Source organism: Schistocerca cancellata, chromosome 4 (assembly GCF_023864275.1).
Source record: "Schistocerca cancellata isolate TAMUIC-IGC-003103 chromosome 4, iqSchCanc2.1, whole genome shotgun sequence".
NCBI lineage: Eukaryota > Metazoa > Arthropoda > Insecta > Orthoptera > Acrididae > Schistocerca > Schistocerca cancellata.
In genome coordinates this window covers 717,880,340-717,906,865 of record NC_064629.1, presented here as the reverse complement: position 1 = coordinate 717,906,865, position 26,526 = coordinate 717,880,340, and the positions used below count along the sequence as shown (strand labels likewise).

The following is a 26,526-nucleotide window of genomic DNA, read 5'->3' as shown; positions in this document are numbered from 1 at the left end:
GAATAAATTAAAAGTATAAGAACAAAAAAACTGTTATTAATTACATATGTACACAACACTAAAAACTACCCTTTGTTAGATTTTCTCATCATATTTTGCTAGTAAAGAATATTCTGCCTATGCTTCATTTAGTAATGAATAGAATAAAGAATCATTTTTAGCTTTTGGTCATTTAAGTAGGAAATAGGCTTTGCCATTGATACAGATATACATTTCATTAGAGTACAGTAGATTACAATGAATTTTCATAGAAAAAACTTAATCACTATGCACATCAAATAACTAAGTAATGTTGTAGGCTGCAATTTGTTGTCTGACTGCCAGCTGCACTATTTTATTTTGAAACTTTTTAGTGATATAGACTGGAATGAGTGTACTAACTTACCATTGAGTCTGAGTAGTTTCACTTTCTGAGAATTTATGTTATTAGTAATCTGTGTCATTGTACATTCAAATTAGCCTTTTTTCCATGGTTGTTTTGGTGAACCTGTTCCCTCATTACAAGTTAAGAAATATTATTTTTAATACAATGTAACAAAACATAAATGTTTAAATTCACAATTGTAAGTACTTCGGTCCTCATAAAAAAATATATGACACTACCTCCTTGATCAATCATACAAATTACATGACCATTTTATTTTTTATTTTTATTTATTCTGGTGGTGCCATCTAGGCCCACATTAAGTCTTTTTACATCTTGCAGTGAACTTTGCTTTCTTTGTCACCCAGATATACTTCAGTCTTTGCGAGTGGGCTTGCTTATTCTCCTCCATGCAAGGGGCAGTGTTTCTTCTTTCTGGCTGCTCATATTAGTGTAACCTGTTTATCATCATCTTCTTGTGGAGGAAATCCCTGTTACAAGAATTTTTAGGTTTGATTTGTATCTAAACTTGGGAATTTTGGTTTGGGGTTTGAATAAATAATTGGAACATCTCCTTGTTAAATCCTTTCCTGGCCATTTATTTGAGGTGACCATAAAATAATACATCTTTTGCAAGTCTGTAATTTTTTTTTTATTCTTCCATAAATTTCCTTATTGTATCTTTTTTGGTGAACACCATTCTTATAATTAGATCCCATGATTTCTCTAATTATTCTATGCTCTTTTCTCCATAGTCCTTCAAGGAGGCTTTCATTTGCATTTAGAGATACGGTTTCAGTTGCATACATGACTACTGGCTTTGGAACTGTTTCATAGTGATGTATCTTAGTGTTATATGAATGGCTCTTTTTTTTTATTATTATTAATGACTTCTCCTGGCTACTTAAACATTTTTAGTCTGTTGGTGTCTCCATATTTCATCTGGGGTTTTAGGAGTGACATCTTCCGTATTAGTTATTATTTCTGGTGTTTTTTCAAATTATATTTGCAGATCAGTTTGTTTGTTGGTTTGCTTTTATATTTCGATCTGAACCCTAGTAGTGTCTACATAATTTGACAAAACAGCTATATTATCAGCAAAAGCTAGACAGACCACCATAATTCCCTACAATTTAGTTCTCATTCTGATCAGGCTGTAGTCGGTTTTTATTAATCTTGCTCACTGGATCCTGATGATATTTTTCGTTTTTTCAAGAACACAGTTGAAGACCATCAGTGACATCTCATCATGTTGTCTGGCTCCTGTTTTGATCTCAAATCAATCTGAGAAGCATCCTAGGAACTTTATTATGGAATTTGTATCTGTCAGAGTGGCTGTAATTAATGCCAGCACTTTAAAGTCAATCTCAAATTAACAGGACTTTATGGTCTATTGAAATGTGGGATTGCCTTATGTCCATAAAAAAATATTGCTTAGGACATAGAGTACAATATCTAATAATCCTTTTGAGGTTACAGATCTGTTCAGCTGTTGGACGACCTTTCCTGAAACCCCTTTTTGATGCTCAACTTCTTTTAAAAACTGTTTTTTTTTTTCATGTTGGTAATGTGATGGAATGTCCCTACAGTGACTGGAATATCCCAAAGTATGTCACACAATGATAGTAATTGTTGACTATCTCTCTTTGTTTCTGCACTAGGTAGCCAATATGCACATCTAAAGGTTTTAGTGATTCAGTTTCTATGGCCTTTCACACTTCAAACAGAAGATGATGTGTTTTGTCTTGTTACATAGAATTTTATTAGCAGTATGCCAGCTGAAAGAAGAATCAAGATACTCATTGTTTTCTGATAGAGAGCAGATGTGTTCTAATTTTAATTTCAACTAAGACATGTTCAGTTTTGATTGAAAGATATCATTTTCTGATGTTAAAATGAAAAGTAATTACAGTCAAGCGTGATTATGTATTCCATAAAAATCCAGTTTCCCAAATAAAATATCACTAGGAATTCACTCAATGGCTTTTCAATGGTCACAGAAAACAAGTGATGCCACATTCCTGTATTAAAAAAGATATTAATATTTTACATTAATTTCCAAAAGAACTGCAGTGGTATTTCTTCCTCATGAAAATCAGGTTCTTTGTTATAAAGGAGGTCACTTTCCCAAGGTTACTATGACAATGAGTGTATATTATGGCCTCAACTACCTTACAAAGTACTAAAATTACTAATAATGATCTGTAACTAATCTGTGGCAGCTGTTACCACCCTTTTTAATTCTGGAGACTCTTTTAATATTGTTTGTTAACCAGAGGAAAACTGGAACTTTAAACATTTATTAAAATAAAAGTTAGATGTGTGCTGTGTTTTAAATAACATAACTGGATAGGCAGAAGCATTCCATACATTCATAATTAGCAAATATGGACACTGTTTTTGCAGTCTCAGTTGATGTGATAGTACAAAAACAAATAAGATCAAATTACAGTGCAGCATCAGACAGATCCTTTGAAGAAAAGCTGCTACACAGGAAGAAACTCTTTCTATTCATCTGCAATATATTGTACACTATTCATTTGCTATATACCTGTCATATTTCACTTCACATTGATGTATGATTACTTACAGTTGTTGAAATAAGACACCAACTAAAAAGGCTTGCAACATGCAGTGAGCCACACAAATAAATAAATAGATTTACTAAAAGAATGAAGTTTTATTTTTGCATAAACATTATCCTGTAATGCTAACAGATGTTGGAGAACCAGAATCCTCATATCTTTATTGTACATAGAATGAATGGCTCATCTGATTCCCCTTCAACTTATTTGTGGACTTCTGTAGATTCACAATTTTTTATCTTCTCTCTTTGGGCAGCTTACTGAACATTTTTATAATAAAATGCCAAGATTACAGTTCAGATCATAAACAAGGATACACATGATAACTAATTCTCTCTTGTCATTACTTAAGTGATCCACTGTTCATTTAAAACTCCACTTTGCTATCAGTTGTAAATACTGTTAAAGTATAAATGCACTGGTATTCGAAGGTTGATTTTTATGCTTGTTTCTAAAAATGTTTTGAAAATATGGCTATACATTTTTAGTTCAATTTATTCTAAATTAAAACTGCTTTATGTAAAAAGTGTAATGATTTTAATGAATAATGGTTTCCAATTAATGAGGCTGCAGCAATACAGTTGAATATGCAAAAGAGTAAATTAATAATAATGTCAGTGTACAGATCACCATGTGGTGATCCTGAAATTTTTAGAAATAAGTTAGAGGCATTGCTCAAAATATTACATAATAAAAAATCAACAATAATTATAATTGGAGATTTTAATGTCAACTTATTGACTGAAAGTGCATCCAAAGATCAGTTCCTGAATGTTTTACATAGCTTCAATTTGTATCCACATATAACTAACCCTACAAGAATAACAAACTCTTCAAAAAGTCTCATAGATAATATCTTCACAAATAAAGATGCCATAGATATAGATGTAATAAATGTTGACCTAAGAATATCTGATCACAATGCACTTATCCTTAAATTTCCCATAGCCCCTGTGACCAAAAATAGTTCATACCAAATGTACAAAAGAACCTTCTCCACAAATAGTTGCAGTCACTTCATAAATACACTGACTAACCAATCATGGGCAGAAGTACTGTTACAAACTAGCACAAACACTGCATATAATGTTTTTTCTTCCCTGTTTATGTTGAATTTTGAAATGTGTTTTCCTAAGAAACTTGTCAAAACAAACACATATGGGCATACACATGCTAACTCCTGGATCACAACAGGTATTAGAAATTCCTCCAGGACCATGAAAATGCTTAACTATAGACTGAAAAGTTGAACTGACCCCAAGTTTAAAGAATTTGTAACAAATTACAAAAAAAAAAATACATAGAAAAGTAATTACAAAAGCAAAATTACTAAGTAATGATAAATTAATAAGAAAATCAGGCAATAAATCAAAAACTATTCGGGAAATTGTGAAAAGGGAAACAGGTAAGGGCCTCAAGGATCAGGAAATAGTACTCAAAAATAGTGAAAATATTGAATTAAAAGATGAAACTCTGGCAAATTACATTAATAATTACTTTTTAAGTGTACCAGTGTCATTAAGTAAAAACTTTACTAAACATGAGAAATTAACAGCCCCAAAAGTAGACAGTAGTATGTTGTTAACTCCTACAAATGATAATGAAATATTAAAGGTGATAAAGAGTCTAAAATAAAAAAAAGTCTGCAGGTGTGGATGAAGTGCCTGTGTCAATAATAAAAAAAAGTTGCCCAACCAATTATAAAGCCCCTGGTACATATTGTCAATTTGTCTTTCAGCGAAGGTGTGTTTCCTGAGAGGTTGAAAATCTCTAAGGTTAGACCTCTGTTTAAAAAAGGAGATCCATACAAGGTAGAAAATTATAGACCAATTCTCCAATCATTTTCAAAAATTCTAGAGAAATTAATGAAAACCAGACTCATAAATTACTTAGATGCTCACAAACTTCTAAACTGCAATCAACATGGCTTTTGCTCGGGTCACAGCACAGAATCAGCTATCCATGCCTATACCAAAGAGATTGTCAGGAGTCTCGACACTAAAAAATGTGTAGCGGGAATTAACTTAGATTTATCTAAAGCTTTTGATACAGTAAATCACAAAATTCTGTTAAACAAGATGGAGGCAATAGGTGTAAGGGGAGTTGTGAAGCAGTGGTTTGAATCTTACCTTCAAGATAGAACTCAGGTGGTAGAAATCATCGCAGAACATAAAAATCAGAAAATCAAGTGGGTCTCAGATCCAAAGAAATTGGAAATAGGTGTCCCACAGGGCAGTGTTCTTGGTCCCTTATTATTCTTGCTTTATATAAATGACATAAAAAATCCTAATATTTCTACCAAAATAATGTTGTTCGCAGATGACACTAGCATAATTATAAGTGATGATAAAAAATCATTAACCACCACAACTGAAATAGTCCTGAAATATATTCAACATTGGTTTAATGCTAATGAGTTAACACTTAATCTAAGTAAAACAAATTATATACAGTATGGCAAAGCAACTCAAGATATGGACCTCCAGTTGAAACTAATGGATAAGAAGATAGAGAGTGTACAATTCACAAAGTTTTTGGGCATGCACATTGATCAGAACTTAAGCTGGAAAGACCATCTCAAGGCTCAATTCGGAATGTTTTGCATTGAGGATATTATCTAGAGTATGCAGCACAGACTGTACTAGACTAGTGTATTTTGCATACTTTCAGTCCATCGTGTCTTACGGCATAGTGTTCTGGGGTAAAACTAAATCAAGCTTAACAGATATCTTCAAATTTCAGAAAAGAGCTATACGAATCATAACACATAACTCTCCAAGAACTCATTGTAGGCCCCTTTTCAAAGAACTGCAAATACTCACAATACCATCACTGTATATTTTTAAAAGCATTCTGTGTACAAGAGCACATATGAAAAATCTACGTACAAATGAGGACTGCCATAATTATAACACTAGAACTCGTAAGAATTTGTATGTAGAAAGGGTAAGGACAACACAAACCCAAAAGCATGTAAGTTATTTTGGAATAAAACTCTACAGTGCTCTGCCAGTCTACATGAAGGCAATAATAGATGAAGTAAAACTTAAGACTGAGCTTAAAAATTACCTTTTAAGCAAAACTTTCTATGACATAGATGAGTACTTTGATTGTGTGTAAATTTATAGCCAAAAATTTTAATTTATATGTACTTTGTACTTTTAAAAAATGCCTTGAAAGTGATATTCCATTATTATGTCTGTAGTACTTGTACTAGTATGATAACTTTGTTGTGACAATTCCTACATCATGTAAACGATATACAGGAAGATAATAAAATGAAATGAAATGCTGTGTTTTTATGTGCATGAAGTAACAAATTTTGCTTTAATTGCAAATATCTTTCTTTAAAAAAACTTTAAATAATGTAATGTAAAGAAAAATCAAATATGACAAAGAAAACAGTATATATTATAACTGCATTATCAAATTTACATTCCAGGTAGATGATGGTTCTGAAGGATCTAGCTCATATGAGAAAGAAGCAGAGAAACCTTTAAGCCAACTTGGGCCTGATGCATCAAAAGACTGTGAATTAGCTGTTGCAGCCCAAGTGGGAAGTACAAATACATCTGCCCTAGGTATGGAAGTGGAATTCAATACCACCTCAGTAACTAATAACATAGTTACTTCAGAAAATATACCCGAGCCAGCTACTCAAGCTTCATGTAAAGGTTTGTGCTGTTACAGTGCCTCTTTTCTTATTTTGTATCTTGAAATTGTGGAGTGATGTTGCATTTTTGTGGCTTTTCATATCAAAAATGCCTAAAATATATTTAGTATTTACACTATACGTACAACTTCATGTAAAAGCTAATACACCATTCATAATTGATAACCTTCAACTGGATCATAGCAGCAGACAGAAATTATCTGGATATAAAGGAAATCTGACCCATAAGAAAATGTTAGAGTTGACATACAGTAACAAAACTAGGCAAACTAACAATATCTAGCTGTAACTTCCTTATATTTTCATGAGTACTTATGTAGATCTATGATTTTGTGAGTAAACAACATCTAAAGAGTACAGAAATGAGGTAACAAAATACATTAAGAATATGGATATGATATCTCCTAAATGTTAAAACTGTCTTTCTCCTCCATGTGCACTTCATTGTTATTTTTTATTCTGAGCAATCCAAAGGCTTCTGAGAAGACATGGTTGGAGAGGGGAACTGGACAAACTGAATCATTGATTCAGTTTATAATGCATAATGTCCTTTTCTTGATGCTGTAATAATTTAATGTACCATGCCTTCACCTACATGACACTGGTAATTGAAGCTTACATGGATCAGTTTAGGGAAGTGCCACAACTGTGTCATTAACAAACTCATAACTTGCACTGTCCCCTGTCTGTCTTCTTCTGAACTATTGCTCCATCTCTACTGACATCAATGTTTATTGAATGTTGAACCAACTCATTCTTTGGCCTTGCAGTTAACCATTCACTGAGAATAATATAATACTCCGCTGGCTGTTCCACAACCTCACCAAGTGCTGTGGCACAGTGATTAAGTAAAGCTGAAGGAGAAGGTTTTGAAATCCAGTCAGTCATCCTGATTTAAGTTTTCCAAGTGTTATGTAAATCATTCTTGGAAAATACTGGAGTTGCTCTTTTAAAGCATTATGGCCAGTTTTTGCATCTCATTTCTACAGCTGAAATGGTGCAATTTCTCTTGTAATAAAAATTAATTGTGACTGAACCATTAAGCTATAATAACCATTTTAAGCTACAACACTTTTTTCTTCTGTTCTTTTAAAGAACCCAGTACATGCAAATCTTACATATACATTCAGAGGACACTTAAAATGCCATGTAAAAATATTTCATGCTTATAAACATCTGCAAGTCCTACCCCATACTGTGTTTTTGTAAGGTGCATTACATTCTAGTCATTCTTTCATCATATTACAGTTTTCATTCAAATAAGTGTGTGTTCATCCAAGTAGAATATACATATTCATGTTCTTATTAGTTGATAATTAAAATAACAGTAATTATAATAATAATAGCATGTTGTTCTTGTTGTTGTAGTAACAGTAGTTTCACTAATAGTGGTGTAGATGATAGAAGCCATTTGTTATTTTATATGTTTCAGATGTACAAGCCAGTGAGGATATTGCAGGGATATCTGAAGAGCACCTCCTTGACAACAACAAATCAGTCAAGATGTACAGTTCACAGAACTGCAGTTGTGTAGCTGACAGTTCTTTGGATGTGGAAACAAGTTTACGGACAGAATCATGCTACAATGCTGTCAAGAAGGCTGATGTACCCTTGTCAAAAAGTGAAAGCAGAGGTCACAAAAAACATCTGTCAGAATCAAAAGCGAAAAAGGTGAAACACACTGAAAAGAAAGTGGTGTCAGAAGGTAGTGATGTATTAACTGCACATGAGAATACTGTGAGTAGACGATCAAAGAAAGGAAATAAGGGAATCACACAAAATGCAGCAGACGCTACTAAAAAAGGGTCTATTTCAGCAGTTGAAAAAGGAGATAATGTCCCTTACAATAGTAGCACTGTATGTTTTGAAGAAAATTCCATCAAGAGAATAGCTCATGACGATAGGTCTTGCAAAAGCAATTCAAAGGATGAACATGCAGCACATGAAGGACAAACTGAACCAAGAAGTGTATTTGAAGAAGCTGGTGCTGATCATAGCATGCAAAATGGTATGCCAGATGACCATGGCATATTGTCGCCTGTGAAACAGACAATGCCTTCAGAACATCCCACCAGTCAGGAAACTCTCACAATAGTAGATCATGACTCTGAGTTGAACTGCATTCCAGATACAATAAATATGAATAAATCACAATTAAAAGACACTGTTTCCATATGCAACAATCAAGATGCATTTACAGTATCATCATCTGACTATTTTTCGGATGAGTCAAGCAGAATACAACACACACAAAATGATTCCAAAACTACAGCATTAGAGTCAAATGAGACTGCATCAAAGAATTTCCTCAGTTCAACTGATGACACTGAGTTACCTCATGAGGAGACAAATCAAACAGGTAATCTGAGCTGTTCTACCTTAAATACTGGGGCTCTCTCTGAATCTCTCAAAGAAACACACACCCTACTGCCAGAGAATGTCTCAGGAGGGCTACACTGTCCAAATGACCGCGCAGGCCATAGTGAACATGATGAAAGTAACAAAGATAAATTTGAAAGTGAAATACAGAGCAGCCAAAGCACTGAAGAAAATTTTGAACAAGGGCACAAAGAACTTCAGTTGAAACCTACTTCCACATCAACTGAAAGTGATCAAATTGTTACCAGTCAAATGACACACCATGATTCCAATGACCAGGAAACTGAAGTAACTCCAAGCACTAGCTTAATTCAGTATGCAGAAAATACGTCAGCCATTATTGTAAAAGAGGCATTAGATGAAGTGCAGTTAAGGCACTTTAAGAACTTGAAAATTAAAGAGGCTGTTGAAAAATGGCTTCACTCACAAAAAGGAAAGGAAGTTATATGTCTTACAAGTGCTGCTTCAAGCTATATGTGTGGGAGTGATGAAGAGAGTGAAAGTCCCGAAACAGATGAAGAATTAGCAAAACCTATTTTATCCGGTCCAAAAAACGTGCTACGCAACCCTTTGCTTGCATCATCTCTTAATTTTTTGTACATGGATGATGCAAGTATAAGGGTTGCAATAAAATTTTGTGAAGGGTGTGTGTCTTTAGCTAATTTAATTCCTCATATGAAACTGCTCAAGTTTAATTCCAATATGAAATGTGATAATAATACTGAAAAAAATATCTGCTCAATAATTAAGATCCATGGCCTTAACACTGACTGTGGATTTACTCTTTCCCTGCAGGATAAGGAGCCTTGTAGGATAGTGAAAAAATCACCTCACAAAAATCACATCCATAACTCCATTATTAATGAATTTTATAAATCATCAGACAAACATCATGAAAGTGAAGAATATGAAACTAAAGGTGCTTTGAGTGAAGTGGTAAATATGGATAATTCATTATCAGAGCAAATAGATACTTCTGATATGATTGACTGCGAAGCTGAATTTTACATTTGGGATTCTGAGCTGTTGAAAAAACAGTTGAACAGTCAAGTTGAAACTGAGCTTAAGCTGGAATCATCAGATAATGTATCATGCATGTGTGACCCATCATTATTTGTGGGGAAATATTACAGTTTGGGTCTTCCAGTGGAGAGAAATAATTATGATTCACAGACTGACACTGAATCAGAAGAAGAAGTAATGATACAAAGTGATTCATCACAAAGCTGGTTGTCAGAAACATCTAACAGCACTGTTAATATTGCAGAAGATGATGTCAAAAGTGAAGAAGCAATAGACGTCATAGCAGCAATGAATCAAAATATTGATATTTTCAAATTCGGTTATGCTAATTTTTCAAAGCTGAATTCAGAGATTTCGTCTGCTGCACATTCACATCAGAAAGATATTAATTTTGTAACATCATCAGGTGTCAATATAACAAAGGCATCAAATGGATTACATCATGAATCTGCTATTTTAATGAGGCACCTAAAGGACAAGGGACCGTTTCCAGTTGGAGGTATCTGCTGCATGATACAGTAGACATGTTCCCTTGAAGATTTCTTTCACAAGTGTTTACAGCAAAGTTATCGAATATTATACATCAAACATAATACATTGTTGTTTCTGTGTATGCTGTACATAACAAAAACAAATGTGAATGAGGTACTTTGATGAGTTACAAACATCATCTCAGCAACAGCTGTGTTGTTCAAAGTGCAACAAGACTGAAATTTCAACAAGTATTTTTACTTAAAGCTGAGTGTTTTATCCTGAACATTTCTGTTTAAGCTCTTTCAATCACACATCCTGCAATGAATGAACAATTTAAAAATAAAATGTGAAAAATTTATAAGCATGTCACTTAAAGACAAAATGTATAGAAATTGTTAAAACATGATTCAAACAAATATTGGGTGAATGCTTTATTTTTTTAGTGTTATATATTTTGGATGCCAAATATATAAACTGTTGTTTTTTTGCAGGAGTATGTTATCAAAGATTTTAAATATTAAGTAATCTGTATACATTGCACTTAAATATTGTGATATTCTTCATAATATGTGTTTGTGCCTTGCCTAATTTTGTGACTGATAATTCATATGAAAGTCCTACTGAAATAAACAGATCCATAACTGCTATGTATATGGGGTATTTCAAGCCTATCACTTTCCTTTAGAAGAATGCAGTTTTGGTGACTGGTTGTATGTGTACAGTGACAAAATTATGAAATTATTTTATTTTATTTTTTGTCATTGATCAAAATGATGCAGTCTATTAAACAGAGCTGTTATTAAATATGTTTTCATTGTTGTACTCTGTTAATAATATGAGCAAAATTAAGTTTTGATACATGCTGTTATGTGTGAGAATATGCTCGATCATTGTTTTTCCTTTTTTTACTCTATATGGTTTAAGTAAAACAAAGAAACAAATTTTTGTATGTAAATGAACAGGTACCACTGTAAAATAATCAGGTCATTTGTTTATTTAAATTTCCAAATCTTAATTGGTGGGTGTGATGTAGTTACTAGGTCATCTTAGATCTCAGTCAAATAACAGTAACAGCATATTCAATAAATAGAATTAGCCATAATCATAGACATTCTCTTTGTAATAAGTATGATCAGTGATATTCATAAACATTATTTATTTAGAATGATGAGTGATGAGAGTTTTGTTACTGCACAAAATTTGATAAGCTTTTAATGTTTTGTCGCTTGGGATAATTGCTTGTAGCTTCAGGCATATCTGCATATGTTTTGCTACAATTTTGTACTTAAAATGATTGTGTGTAAATTAAACCTATTCAATTCTGCTTATCATTGATTTCAAGCATCTGAGATAATATAAAGTCAAAGGAAATGTCTCCTTAATTTTATGTTTTTAATGTATGGTAGCCCCATTTTCCCCATACTCATCTGCATATTCTGTGTTATATTTTGTAACAAAATGATTGGAACGTATCACCAGTTTGGAACTGATATTAAAGTGTGTTGATTTTGGTAAATGAAGGGAGAATATAAATCCTTTCTTTGGTGTCTGGAATAAATGTGTCTATATAATTGAAAGAAGTATTTTGGTATTTTGAGACATTATATTCTCTTTTGATTGAATGTAATTCACTGGTTTTCCCTCTTTTCTGATATACACTGCTCTCCTTCCTTTGAAAATCACTTCATCAATCTAGAATTATAACATACATTCCATGGCATGTGGGATACGTTACTTGAAGGTCTTTTACTTCTTTAATTTAGAACTATATTTTTATTCAACTGCAGCTAATGTTCATGGCAAAAAATCAAATTTTCCTTTAAAGAAGTTTAACAGTATCTTTCAATTACTGGTGATAAACAATATCTTAGTGTTTAGGTAACACCTGACAACTTTTTATTGTATTAGTTAAAATTGTCAGCAATTGATAGGTGTGATCTTACTTCATATTTTAGTTTACATTTTTTATTTTTAAATGCCCCTTTCTCATTTAATTTCATCACTAATTTCAAATTCACAGTTGTCTACAAAAATAAACCATATTCATTACATTAAAAATCAGTTACCAGTAGAATTTTGTAACTACTTCAAATCCTTTAAGGTGCAGTTATGAATTCATTTATTAAGTATTATTTAATAAATAAGTAAACAGCTGTCTGATGCAAGTAGATTGTAAACTGCATATAAATTGCCTACATATTTTGTTCTGTAGCACTGTCACCAATGTAATTGATCATTGGGACTGCCTTCTCTTCTGTGAGATCAGCTTGAATTAGTCTTCATCCAGCAGTCATAATATAAATTCATATGTGTTTTTGTATTTTCAGACATTAGTGACCTTTTAAACATTTGATTGCACTTTTAATTAAAACACTAAAAAAAGTCTAATAAGTTTAGGTGATTTTATTCTGTATGCATTACATCGACTAATAGACTGTTAAAATTTTACACAGCAAAATAAAGTTGTAGCTGCTAGACACTGTAACAAAATTTCACTGATTAGGTTGCATGAAATATACCATATATGTAGATCTATAATGTAAACAAAAGTTAGTTAATAATTTGGTACTCAGCACTTGGAGGAGTGCAGCTTTTTCAGATATATCTATATTAAATGACCCTAAAAATCTCAAAATTACTCATTGTCATCAGAAAGTGTGATACACCACATTACTGCAGGACATTTGTCACCAACTGACATACAATATTCATATATCATATGTGATAGTAAATCATTTCCCCATATAATTAAATTTGGGCTTCATGTTAGTGTACTATAAAACTGTAGGAAAACAGCAACCAGTGGTTGTTATAGAAAGCCTGTCATTCACTGAAACAGGAAATATAACACCACATCATTGGAAAATGACATACATGTATGCTGTAGCAGGAATGTATACTTAGAATTTTTTATGAAGGTGATAGCTCATCTTATATGCCTCATTTAGACACTCCTTACATCCCAACCATAGTGTAAAATGTTTTATCTGTACTAAGTGTACACTGCTATTGTGCTAGTTACACTGTCCACTTTATGTCTAAATCAACATATTTTTGAGAGCATCTGATCATTGTAGCATAAAATAATAATATTTTTTTGTCTGTAAAAAAATCATTACAGCCCTTCACATTGTTTCAGTTTGTTGATTATATTATCTTTGCATAGTTTTGAATAGTTATCTCATTCTAGATGTCATCAATGAACTGGATTCTCATCCCACAAAATCTCAGAATGTCTCTCATTCTTGAATTTCTCTCTGACTCCCTTCCTCTTCATTTAGTTCTTCCTTTCCTTGTTCTTTTTACTCTCTTTTTCCGTCCACCTCCATCTTTCCTTCTTACTTTTCATTGGATTTGCTAAACCATCATCAATTGCAAGGATCCTCTGATTTCAAACATCATCTTGAAAAAAATAATATATGCTATTTTAGGACACAAGATTTTAATTTTGTATCATGTCATAAAGACCGCTTTGAAAGTAACTGAACAGAGTGTCACCTTTATCAAAATATTTTATAATACTCAAACAAGTTTAGATGTCTCCATTTGGTTATGAAACATGTACCAGTAAGCTTCTTAATGTCATCACTGTTCCCTATCATGTGATAGCACTTGATGCTTTAAAGTCATATTTATCTTGTGTTCATTTCCCAGTCTTCATAACATTTAAAAATTTTTATCAAGCTCACATGGTGCCAGATCTAATATTCTGTCATATTATGCACTGTTGTGGACGAATAATTTCACTTAGTATTTTCAAAGTGCAAATGATGGTTATTTTTTTGCTTTATTAATTAATTTTTACCAGGCAATTATTTTGTATCATTTAATGTCAAAAAATACAAATAATTTGTTTCATATAACTGTACATACCACCTGCAGTGACTCTAAAGTACATTAAAATGTAGTATGTCATCATGTTGTTCCCATTTGTTGGTCTGAACGTACTGACATCATAGCAGGTGTCTTTCTGGAAGAAAGAACCTGTTATGACACCAAACTCTGGGATCAAGAACAGAAGATAATGCAATACGATACCATTTTTTAATGTACAATTTATTTCACATCCTGACTTCACTGGGTGCTATAACTGTGTAGGCTTCACACCCAGGGCAACTGGAATGAATAAGGCAGTATAAAGCTGAATCATTTTGGAACACTAAAACGACTATAAAACCAATTTTTTGACCATGTTTCAAGTCATCCTAAAGAAAGACACTGAAAAGACGGTGAAAATGATGGTTTTCTGGTTGTTTGTAATGTTTCAAAAATCACTTATATTCAAACTGACTGAGTGCTGTTCATTGGGCTTTGCAAATGCAGAGGGGAACAAAAATAATTCTACATGCAATATCAGATAAGTTAAATGTAGTTTGACAGTGTACAATATCAGATAACATATGGATAATATTTACAGAAAAATATTACCTTTCCATGTAGTGAGGAAGTGATTACTATTAAAATATTGTTAATTTTCTGTGGAAGAGTACACATATTTAAGGAACATGTCAAGACTATGTGCACATTCTGAAAAAAAATACTTGTTTGGCAGTGTCTATCCTCTCTTTCTAAGGTTGTTAATATTGTATTGTTTCCATCAAATCTGCTTGGGAAATTGATTAATTTTGTTTCTCATTGTACTAACACAACAGGAGTACTTGGAAAATGTATTTTATTTTATTTCTGTTTATCATTATCATATGTGCAATCGAGAAAAAATTCTACTCTCTTTCAGTCATTTTTTTAAAGATGAATTCCTAAAAACTGAAAAGTCACCACCCAAAATTAAATATAATGTATACTGATTTGTGTACTCACACAAATGAGAACGTTAAAAAGTGAATACTTCAGATGGTGTAAAAGAAAAAACCTACAGCTCCCATGAATGTTCTGCAAAATTTTCATGGGTATTTCAAACATTGTAATAGAAATAAGTAAACTGCCTTTTATGGCTAGACTGTACCCATTTCTGCTTCCTAGTTGTAAGTTAAAAGCAAAGATAAACTGAAGACTCCAGAAATTTCCAAGATGAAAATTAGCTAGAGCATTATTACAATAAACTTCAGTTCAGAAGTGTGAAATACTTGTGGCAAAATTTAATTTAGTATCACACAGTATGAAAACAAGAGCATATTTAAAATTTATATTTGTATTCAGTACTATACATAAAATTTAGAAATGTTATCTTTTTGGGGGGTAGCAGGGATGATAAATTAAGCCAAATTTTCAGTCTCAGTGCCCTAATTTTACTATGTACATTGTAAGAATATGCCTGATATTAAGATCTGTATTGTTCCCAGACTTTGTTGCAAGAGTCTCAATTTATTTCTTGTACTGACAGAGTATTGTAACCAAAAAACAGTTTCATTGAGAATGGGCCTCTGTAAAACTTACATAAATTCAGTAATTGTGTACTAGTTATGCATGTTAGTGAACTTCCTTCACATTATCAATGTACAAAAGAATACATTACACTTTAAAGTAGTTATCCTTGTTGGTTAAATATATGCACTGTTACTTTACAGAGATCAATTTTAAATATAGCCATAATAACGTAGCCTTATCATTATCACCAGCAAGTGGCTTTTTCCTTAGCAAACATGTCATGTCCAGAGTTTGAACAATTCATTAAGTGTGCCTTAAACTTGACGATCAAATAATTAGACTGCAATATGAATAATAATAGAAATTTGTGATATTGTTATAGATACAAATAAGGAAACGATATCATGATGCCATTGCTATGACTTGACTGATATTCTCGTGCAACACATAAACTCGCTGCATGGGAAAGAGCGGGGAGTGATAAGGTGAAGTTATTTTACTTTAATAAAATGTAAGTATATGCAGGACTTTTGGTCATGGACTTATAATTGAAACACTGCTAGTAAGAACTGTTGTTACTGAGATCAAAACAGACCAGCAACAGCCACTGTTCTACAGCAGCATGTGCTCAAGGGCAGAAAATGTCAGGAAAACAAGAAACTGAAATAGTTTCCTGTGACTATTTCTAGCTAACACACTTCAAAATATCACAAGAGAAGATGATATGCTTGGAGGATAGGAATGTATCACACAGACAACAGTGCATTTAAACAGAGATATAGATATCATGTTGGAATGAAAACTGTAACAAACAATATTCTAGGGATAGTGAACAAAATGCTCAGTTGGATATCAACTAATTACATATTAAATCATAAAGAATTTGTGTAGTGACAAATAAAGGGAAGCCAATATAACATTGAAATTCCCTATGAAGAAATTCAGAAGGCAATCATTGCAGATAAAATAATGGCATTTGGGAAAAATAATCTTTTGGAGTAGAAGCTACTGTTAAGTGCTGGAGAGAGTGGAAACAACTTCGGAAGTCCTAAACAAGAGGCAAACAGACACATCCAACCATCTCCCAAAGCATCGAGATAGGGAAACAGCAGAGTGAGTTTAGTAACTTCATTGTAAAAAAGTTTAATTAATTCTGGCCTCAAATATTTGCAAAGAAATGCATGAAATACTCTCAGAGTTATAAAAATCTGTACAAGAAATAGGTACAATAAGGTCACTGAACCCATGTACACAGCCTATACAAAAGAATAAGTGGGCACAGCAAAAAAATGTAACCTGATAAGTATAATTACTACTTGGAAATGCGTTTTAATTCCAGTTGAAGATTAAACGAATAAAATGTAAGCTGATAAGTGTAAATACTACTGAGAAGTGTATTTTAATCCAGGATTAAATTTCCAGTCTAGTTGAGGATAAGATGGATTTAGAGAAATTAGCTTGAATATTGAAGAGGAGATTCAATGAGTAATTCGGATTAAATAGATAATTTAAAATAATCAGGTTCTACAGGAACTAAAAAAATGACAAATAACAATAAAATAAACAGCACACAAGTGTCAATGCAGAAGACAGAAAAATTGAAATATATAAATTCTATTGTCTTGCATCTCATTTTTAAAAAAAATAATGGAATATAAATGTAATTTCCATTGTGGCATGGAGTGGTGTCTTCAGATAAGGAGAAGTGAGCTTATATGTTTATTTATAGATTCCTAAGTCAGTCTTATATGGAACTGTTACAGCACAATGATTTTGTGCACACAGAAATAAAAAGAGTTGGAAGATAATTATGTTATAACCTGCTTACTTGGCTAATAATCATAAAAATGCAAGGAAAAACTGAGATATTATTTTCATTAAAGTCCACATGATAAATTAATGCTCTAGAATACTCCAAAAACACACAACTCCAGAAAAATAAGTTGACATCCCTTACTGCAAGTATCTGGAAACAGTTCTCTGATTAGCAAATCATCTTCCTTGCACCTGACAACTCCTAACATTGTAAAGATCCAGAAAAGAATTTCATTGTTGGCTTGCAATTTTGTGTGATTGGTTTCTATATTATAGAACTGTATTTGTCATGGCTCAGTTGGTTCAGTTACCAAAGAATCATCTATCACAGAATATTATATGTGTCCATCATTTCATATGAAAAATCTGTTTGTATTGCATACTGATGTGTCAATTTAACTGAAGCCTGCAACTACCCTGAGTGCTGTTTGGCTCCTTCCAGCTCCTGTCAAAAAAGTAACAATACAGCATATAGTTCTGTTCATACATGTCACTCTTATATAACGGAACACGGTGTTACTGTTTATCACCCCATGTTCTTTTTGTTTTCTTTTTTGCATTTTTCTTACAAATGGAAGACTATTTTCAAATGATTTACTCCACAGTACAATAAATTTTTCATTGTAGGAATAATTCACAAGTTAGTGGTAATCAGAAACAAAGTAATACTAATGGAGTTAGTGGGTTTCCTTCATGTAACTTATTAATAATTATTTTCTAAAATACTTAAATTACTCTTCCCTGTTTTCTAGTACACCTCACAGGCTTACTTGAGTATGATATTGGATGGCAGTATACATTTCAATCACACTGTTCTAACGAACTGTCATATCTTTGCTCTCTCTCCACTGAAAAGCATCATTTTTTCAGGCGAGTGTGAACAGCATTGATATACTTGGAGAAATGTGTGGTACACATTGTGTTGTCTTACAGTATATTTATTCACAACTGGTTTCAGTCACTGATCATCTTCACACTGGAAAAATATCTAGTGTGACAACTTCACATGCCATACATGCTATTTAACCAAAGAAATATATGCCATAGCTGACTTGAGACCATCAGTAAATGATACTTAACGGCATAATACTGGCTTACACAAGCAGAAAACATTGAAAACATGAAGCCATCTAACAGCAATTAGTGCACAGCACTATGACTTAGACACAACAACCAATGTGCCTGAACAATGATGCTGTGCACTTACTGCTGTTATGTGGTTTCATGTTTTCAATGTTTTCTGAACGCTTAAGCTAGCATTATGACATTAAGTGTCATTTTCTGATGTTTGCAAGTCAGATATGTTTTATACTTTTCTGGTTAAAAAGCATGTATGACACATGAAGTTGTCACAATAGATGTTTTTCCACTGTGAAGATGATCAATGATCAAAACCAGTTGTGAATAAATATATTCTAAGACAGCACAATGTGTACCAGGCATTTCTCCAACTGCACTGATAAAGACATTTATGTATTTACTCCTTTCATCAAAGTCTTTTAATGCTTCCAAGATGGTGCTCGAGTCTCACTCAGGTGCCTGAATGAGACTTGGGCACCATATTAAAAGTGTTAACTCAGTTTTCATTCACATTGGCTTGGTGCTATTTATTTAATACAAGAATGTGAAACTGAGAATATAGTACATCTTTATGATTTAGGAATCAGTGAAAGCTTTGACTGATTTCTGAAACACAATAATGTTCTTTAAATCTATACAAGCTAAAGAGCATAAGACATACAGGTGGAGGCTATACAAACATTCCACAATACATAACCATGCTTCTAAAAATTACAGTCATAATCCTTCTTTCAGATATTAATGTAATTCTTCTGGCATTTCATATCAGGAAAACTTTCATGTCTTGAAAAATTTATATTCATAGTTCCTGCTGAAGTCAGTGTGTACAGAAATTTATATTTTGCAGAGAATGCTTGTGAGTATATGAGTATATGAATGTTTTCAGGAAAATAGTTCATAAAATGACAAAGCAATAATTATATTTCTGAAACATACTAACAGCAACACACATTGTATATTTTGAAATTGTCATTGTGTTTCATCTGAATTTCACATTGCAAAACAATGATACTCTAATCTGTACTTTTCTTTTATGTATGTAACTTAACTGTTAAACTCATGTTTAGGTAAACATTGTAACAGTTTAATTAGAGACACAACTTTCCACTTATGCTACCAGTATTCAAAACCAATTTTGAATGTCCAACAATAATTTTGAAAATTCTACTATAATATTTTACAGCTACAGGAGTTTGTGTCATATGTTTTGAATTAGTGTGTTATTTAAAATAAGATGCAATTTAATATGCATAATTGGAATCATCAACATCACTTCAGGAATGGAATTAAAGGAAACTGTATGATGAAGGTGATATTGTGTAAGATATTAGCAGAAAAGTTCATTACTTCTGTAATTTGTCTTAGCTTGAAATGGATTAGTGTTACATTGTACATGGCTTTTGTGAGGAAAAGGTGTCTTTGGATTACAAGATAGAGACTTTATGGCTGCATAAAAACAGTTCTCTGAGTTCAAGAAGTATGAAATAAAAGACAATTGTTGCTACATAGAAATGCTTTGTTCAATTTTTGTTTTTTCAAAGAGTGTGTAATACAGTGAACATTTGTTTTCGGGATTCAATAGCTCACTTACTAATTTGTTGAAAGTTTGTGATCTGCATTTATTGAGCAGGAAATATCTCTCAATAATAACTAATTTAACTTCCAAGTTCAATGTTATTTTGTACAGAAAACTGTTTTATATTTGACAGATTTATTCTTCAGCTTCATGAATGTGTATATTTCCTATTGTTGTTTATGCATAAAGAGTGTTTGGGCAGTGTTGTTTTAATATATATTGATTGAAGTAAAAATATATTGTTACATTATAGTATTTGTGCATTTGTTATTCTACAACACCAAAAAAATGGTTTTAGATAAGGCATACTTGTAAGGAATCTGCTGTGCTTTCTTTGACACTCCCACTTTGTGGATAATAACCACCTTCCCTATCAAGTTATAATTGCCTGATGGTGCAGTTATTTTTTGATGTGACTCGCCCTAGCTTTTGATTTGTGCTCTGAATTTTTTCTGACCTGCTTATTTTTACGAATTCAAATTATACAAAACAATTAACAAAATAAATAAGAATCAAGTACACAACTTTCAGTCATACAATACTCTGCAAATAATCTAATTTCAGGAAAACTTTCAAGATAATTTGAAAATAAACATAGTATTACTATACATTGAGAGTATAATTTCCTTAGAATTATTTCAGGAATTAAGCATAGAAAATTGTGGAAGAATGCAAAAAGAAGAAAATATAACAGAATCAAGAGATATCAGATAGTGTTACAAATTGTTTTTTAGTTGCTCTATGATTATATGAGAAGTGTTTCCTAACATTACAAATAATCCATTATAGGAAGTTGAACTTCATTTTTCATACACACCCACCCACCCACCAACATGACAACATACATTTCGTAACTTACGTATCTCCATCATAAGTCATTCTGAGAGAACCATTCTAAATTTTTTACTCCTGAAGGAGTAATAATTTAAAATAACATGTTTTAAGTCCAAGTAGGCTGCCACTTGTGATTATTTATCTATGCAGTGTATTATGTTTCAGAAAAATCAACATCATTTATTTTAAAAACAGTTGGACTTTCAAGTAAAACCTTTTACAGGAAACAATGTCTTTTAACTTCTCAGTTTGAATAATGTATTTTGCAAGGTACAATCTTACATGTCAGGGTGCCAAAAACAGAGAATTAAGGGTTCTTGATATTAATTTTTAACTATCTGTCAGACAAATTAGAAGTCTAAAATCAAAGGCAATATGATGATGATGATGATGACAATGATAATAACGATAATAATAATAATTTTATTGCAGTGGGACATTACAGCAATAGACAACATCACACACATAGTACAACGCAACTGATAATTTAAAAGAAACAATGGACTTGTTATTAAAAGTACAATTGATAAATTCCTTTATAGTGTAGAATGGATGGGCAGTTAACCAGTCATGCAATATTTGTTTGAATGCTTGCTCACACTGTGGCAGGTTGTTAAATAATTTGTGTGCTGTGAATTCATGGCTACTAAATGATTTGACAGTTTTTGGAGTGAAGTATAAATGCAGCTACTGCTTCTTTTGTTGTAACAATATACATTTTCTCTGCATTTTGCTTCCAGTAAATTCTTCTTTGTATAAATTAAGTTTATTACAGTCAAGATTTTTTTCGTGAAGGTTTACAATGTGTCTTATAGAAATAACCAGTAACGACCCTAATAGCTTTCTTCTGCAATATTAAGATGTCATGAACACAACTAGTGTTTCTCCACAACATGATATCATATGTTACTATGCTTTGAAAAAATGAAGAATAGGATGTTATAACATATATTTCAGGTATACAATCCCTAAGTCACCTTAATAAATAAATTACTCATGATAACTTACCACGAATATATTGTACATGTAGGTCCCAAGATAATTTATGATCTAAATATACCCCAAACACATAACACAACTTATGTCACCTGACAAAAGCTTGCCTTTTAGACTAAATACCATTCATACAGCAAGAATCCATTTGCTTTAAATCAATAGGGTGCTTGATCAATTGTCTTTGCAACACAAGTTCTAAGACTACTAAAATCATTGTTACTATGGAGAAATGTTGTATCATCTGTGTACAGCAGTGAACTGGACTTAATAAATATTGACAGATGATTAACTTTTATAAGAAACAAGAAAGGGCCCAGTATGAGCTATGAGCACTTGTTCATCTTTGATACTGTGAAATAAATCTTTTCCACTGCAAGCTCTTTGCTTACTGTATTTTGGGAGGAAGTAGTGTGGACCAAAACAAGAAAAAAAGTCCAGTGAACAGGGGTGATAAAATGCATACATATGGTCAATGAGCACTTGTTCATCCCTGTTATTGTGATACACATCTCCTGTATTGAACAAGTGTTCATAGCTCTTAAGGTATGCATTTTAGAACCCATACATGTCACACATGTGAATATCAGGGGTACTATACTAAAGATAAAATTGCATGTTGGACAGTGACTCAGACTCAGGACACTGCAGTTCACAGGTGATGCACTAATAGTTACACTGTCCATACATGTCTGGTAATTGACTCAAGGTTTCATTTTGTCATGTTATGCTACTTAGCTTCCAAGCTCCATATATTGTAGACCTACTGCTGAGCGGGTAAGGAAACAATACAGAGTTTTAATTAACCGTGTTTGCGGCTTGGTGTGGCAACCAGTTCTAACTTCTCATGAAAGTGTTAGTATGGACCTAATTATAGTCTGGTTTTGACACATATTCAGCTGAATCATGAGTTTTCTTTTGATTTATACTGCAAAAATATCCAATTTAGTTAATGTAGTTTACATGATATGCAGGATAAAACAGAATAGATGGATTTTACCATTTAGAATAAGTTAAGAAGGCATAATGGCATTGTATATTGCATCTGGCACCAGGCAACACTATCAGAGGCCAAGACAGAAAAGAACACCTTATTATGTAGTAACTCCATATATATATATATATATATATGGAGTTACTACATAATAAGGTGTTCTTTTCTGTCTTGGCCTCTGATAGTGTTTCCTGGTGCCAGATGCAATATACAATGTGTATATATATATATATATATATATATATATATATATATATATATATATATATATATATATATATATGGTTATAATAGAAGGAAACATTCCACGAAGGAAAAATATATCTAAAAACAAAGATGATGTGACTTACCAAATGAAAGTGCTGGCAGGTCGACAGACACACAAACGAACACAAACATACACACAAAATTCAAGCTTTCGCAACAGACTGTTGCCTCATCAGGAAAGAGGGAAGGAGAGGGAAAGACGAAAGGATGTGGGTTTTAAGGGAGAGGGTAAGGAGTCATTCCAGTCCCGGGAGCGGAAAGACTTACCTTCGGGGGGAAAAAGGACGGGTACTCACTCGCACACACACACATGCCTTGGTGCACGACCAGCACATCTTGGCGCAGTGTTACACCGTCCGGGTTATCTGGATACTTCCTACTAATACCAACCTATCCGAACTCCGGAGATGGGAACTTGCTCTTCAATATATCCTCTCTTCCCGTTATCCACCAGGCCTCAATCTCCGCTAATTTCAAGTTGCCGCCACTCATACTTCACCTGTCATTCAACAACATCTTTGCCTCTGCACTTCTGCCTCGACTGACATCTCTGCCCAAACTCTTTGTCTTTAAATATGTCTGCTTGTGACTGTATATGTGTGGATGGATATGTGTGTGTGTGCGAGTGAGTACCCGTCCTTTTTCCCCCCGAAGGTAAGTCTTTCCGCTCCCGGGACTGGAATGACTCCTTACCCTCTCCCTTAAAACCCACATCCTTTCGTCTTTCCCTCTCCTTCCCTCTTTCCTGATGAGGCAACAGTCTGTTGCGAAAGCTTGAATTTTGTGTGTATGTTTGTGTTCGTTTGTGTGTCTGTCGACCTGCCAGCACTTTCATTTGGTAAGTCACATCATCTTTGTTTTTAGATATATATATATATATATATATATATATACAGGGTGTTTCAAAAATGATGGCGATATGCATGTGGGCAGCATTTGGTTTACTGACGAAGCTTATTTTTACCTGGACGGCTTCGTCAATAAACAGAACTGGTGCATATGGGGAACCGAAAAGCCCCATGTTGCAGTCCCATCATCCCTGCATCCTCAAAAAGTACTGGTCTGGGCCGCCATTTCTTCCAAAGGAATCGTTGGCCCATTTTTCAGATCCGAAACGATTACTGCATCACGCTATCTGGACATTCTTTGTGAATTTGTGGCGGTACAAACTGCCTTAGACAACACTGCGAACACCTCGTGGTTTATGCAAGATGGTGCCCGGCCACATCGCACGGCCGACGTCTTTAATTTCCTGAATGAATATTTCGATAATCATGTGATTGCTTTGGGCTATCCGAAACATAGGAGGCGGCGTGGATTGGCCTCCCTATTCGCCAGACATGAACCCCTGTGACTTCTTTCTGTGGGGACACTTGAAAGACCAGGTGTACCGCCAGAATCCAGAAACAATTGAACAGCTGAAGCAGTACATCTCATCTGCATGTGAAGCCATTCCACCAGACACATTGTCAAAGGTTTCGGGTAATTTCATTCAGAGACTACGCCATATTATTGCTACGCATGGTGGATATGTGGAAAATATCATACTATAGAGTATCCCAGACCGCAGCGCCATCTGTTGTTGAAAATTGTAACTACTGTAATTTTGAAAGTTAGTCTGCCTGAAAATGTACTGTTGTCCCAAGCATATTGCAACAAACGGTGTATTTCTATCGCTGCTCGTTTAGTTTTTATTGCCGTTTCAAATATACCGGTCATTTTTGAAACACCCTGTATATATATATATATATATATATATATATATATATATATATATATATATATATATATATATGATATGGTTATAATAGAAGGAAACATTCCATGAAGGAAAAATATACCTAAAAACAAAGATGATGTGACTTACCAAATGAAAGTGCTGGCAGGTCGACAGACACACAAACGAACACAAACATACACACAATTCAAGCTTTCGCAACAAATTGTTGCCTCATCAGGAAAGAGGGAAGGAGAGGGAAAGACGAAAGGATGTGGGTTTTAAGGGAGAGGGTAAGGAGTCATTCCAGTCCCGGGAGCGGAAAGACTTACCTTAGGGGGAAAAAAGGACGGGTATACACTCGCACACACACACATATCCATCCACACATATACAGACACAAGCAGACATATTTAAAGACAAAGAGTTTGGGCAGAGATGTCAGTCGAGGCAGAAGTGCAGAGGCAAAGATGTTGATGAATGACAGGTGAGGTATGAGTGGCGGAAATTTGAAATTAGCGGAGATTGAGGCCTGGTGGATAACGGGAAGAGAGGATATATTGAAGAGCAAGTTCCCATCTCCGGAGTTCGGATAGGTTGGTGTTAGTAGGAAGTATCCAGATAACCCGGACGGTGTAACACTGCGCCAAGATGTGCTGGTTGTGCACCAAGGCATGTTTAGCCACAGGGTGATCCTCATTACCAACAAACACTGTCTGCCTGTGTCCATTCATGCGAATGGACAGTTTGTTGCTGTTGGTGGGAAATCAAGGAAACAGATGAGTTCGCTGCAAATTCAGAGAACAATATCCCATTAAACTGAAATTAGAATATCTGAAAATAAAAGTTTGCAGAAGAGAGGGATCTTTAATAAATGCATTATTATTCAGAAGTTTTCATAAACAAATTTCATGAGTTAAACAAAGACATTTATACTATCAGAATTATCATAACTTTGATAAAACCCTTAAATCTATAAAAAGGAAACATAAGATTTAGTAAAATTCATTTATCCCTCGCTCTTTCCTAACCTTTACTAAGATAGACAAGTAATATCTGTGATGCACTTTAAAAAATAAATGCAAATTTTATGAATTTTATCATGAAGAACCTGAACTCAACTATAGACAGAGGTTCAATAATATCAGATCAAGCAATTAAATGATTTAGAACTCATGATATAGTTGTAAACCATGCAAAATACATCTCATGTGTAAATGATAGAGGAGGTTAACAGGGCCTAAATACTGGCACTGGTAATGGGACACCAATTAACACTACATAATATGCATTAGCTGTTGTTCAGATGAGTAACAAACAAAAAATGGAATCGTATAATAGTAAACTGTTCAAGCTTGCATCACTGGTAGTCTCATTCACTACTTTATTTTGTTAACAAAGGCAGTAACACATTTTGATGTCTTCTT

General features: G+C 33.3%; 1 protein-coding gene across 3 annotated transcripts in view; it reads left to right on the top strand.

The window, feature by feature from the left end:
* LOC126183746 (uncharacterized) overlaps window positions 1-20,549 on the top strand; it is a 526,769-nt gene extending 506,220 nt beyond the window's left edge. For all 3 annotated transcript variants that reach the window (XM_049925962.1, XM_049925961.1, XM_049925960.1), the window contains exons 8-9: window positions 6,392-6,623; window positions 8,055-20,549. In XM_049925962.1, the coding sequence (XP_049781919.1) occupies window positions 6,392-6,623; window positions 8,055-10,546 (2,724 nt within the window). In that variant the 3' untranslated portion in view covers window positions 10,547-20,549. The remainder of the gene's footprint in view (window positions 1-6,391; window positions 6,624-8,054) is intronic.
* Window positions 20,550-26,526: the final 5,977 nt, after the last annotated feature.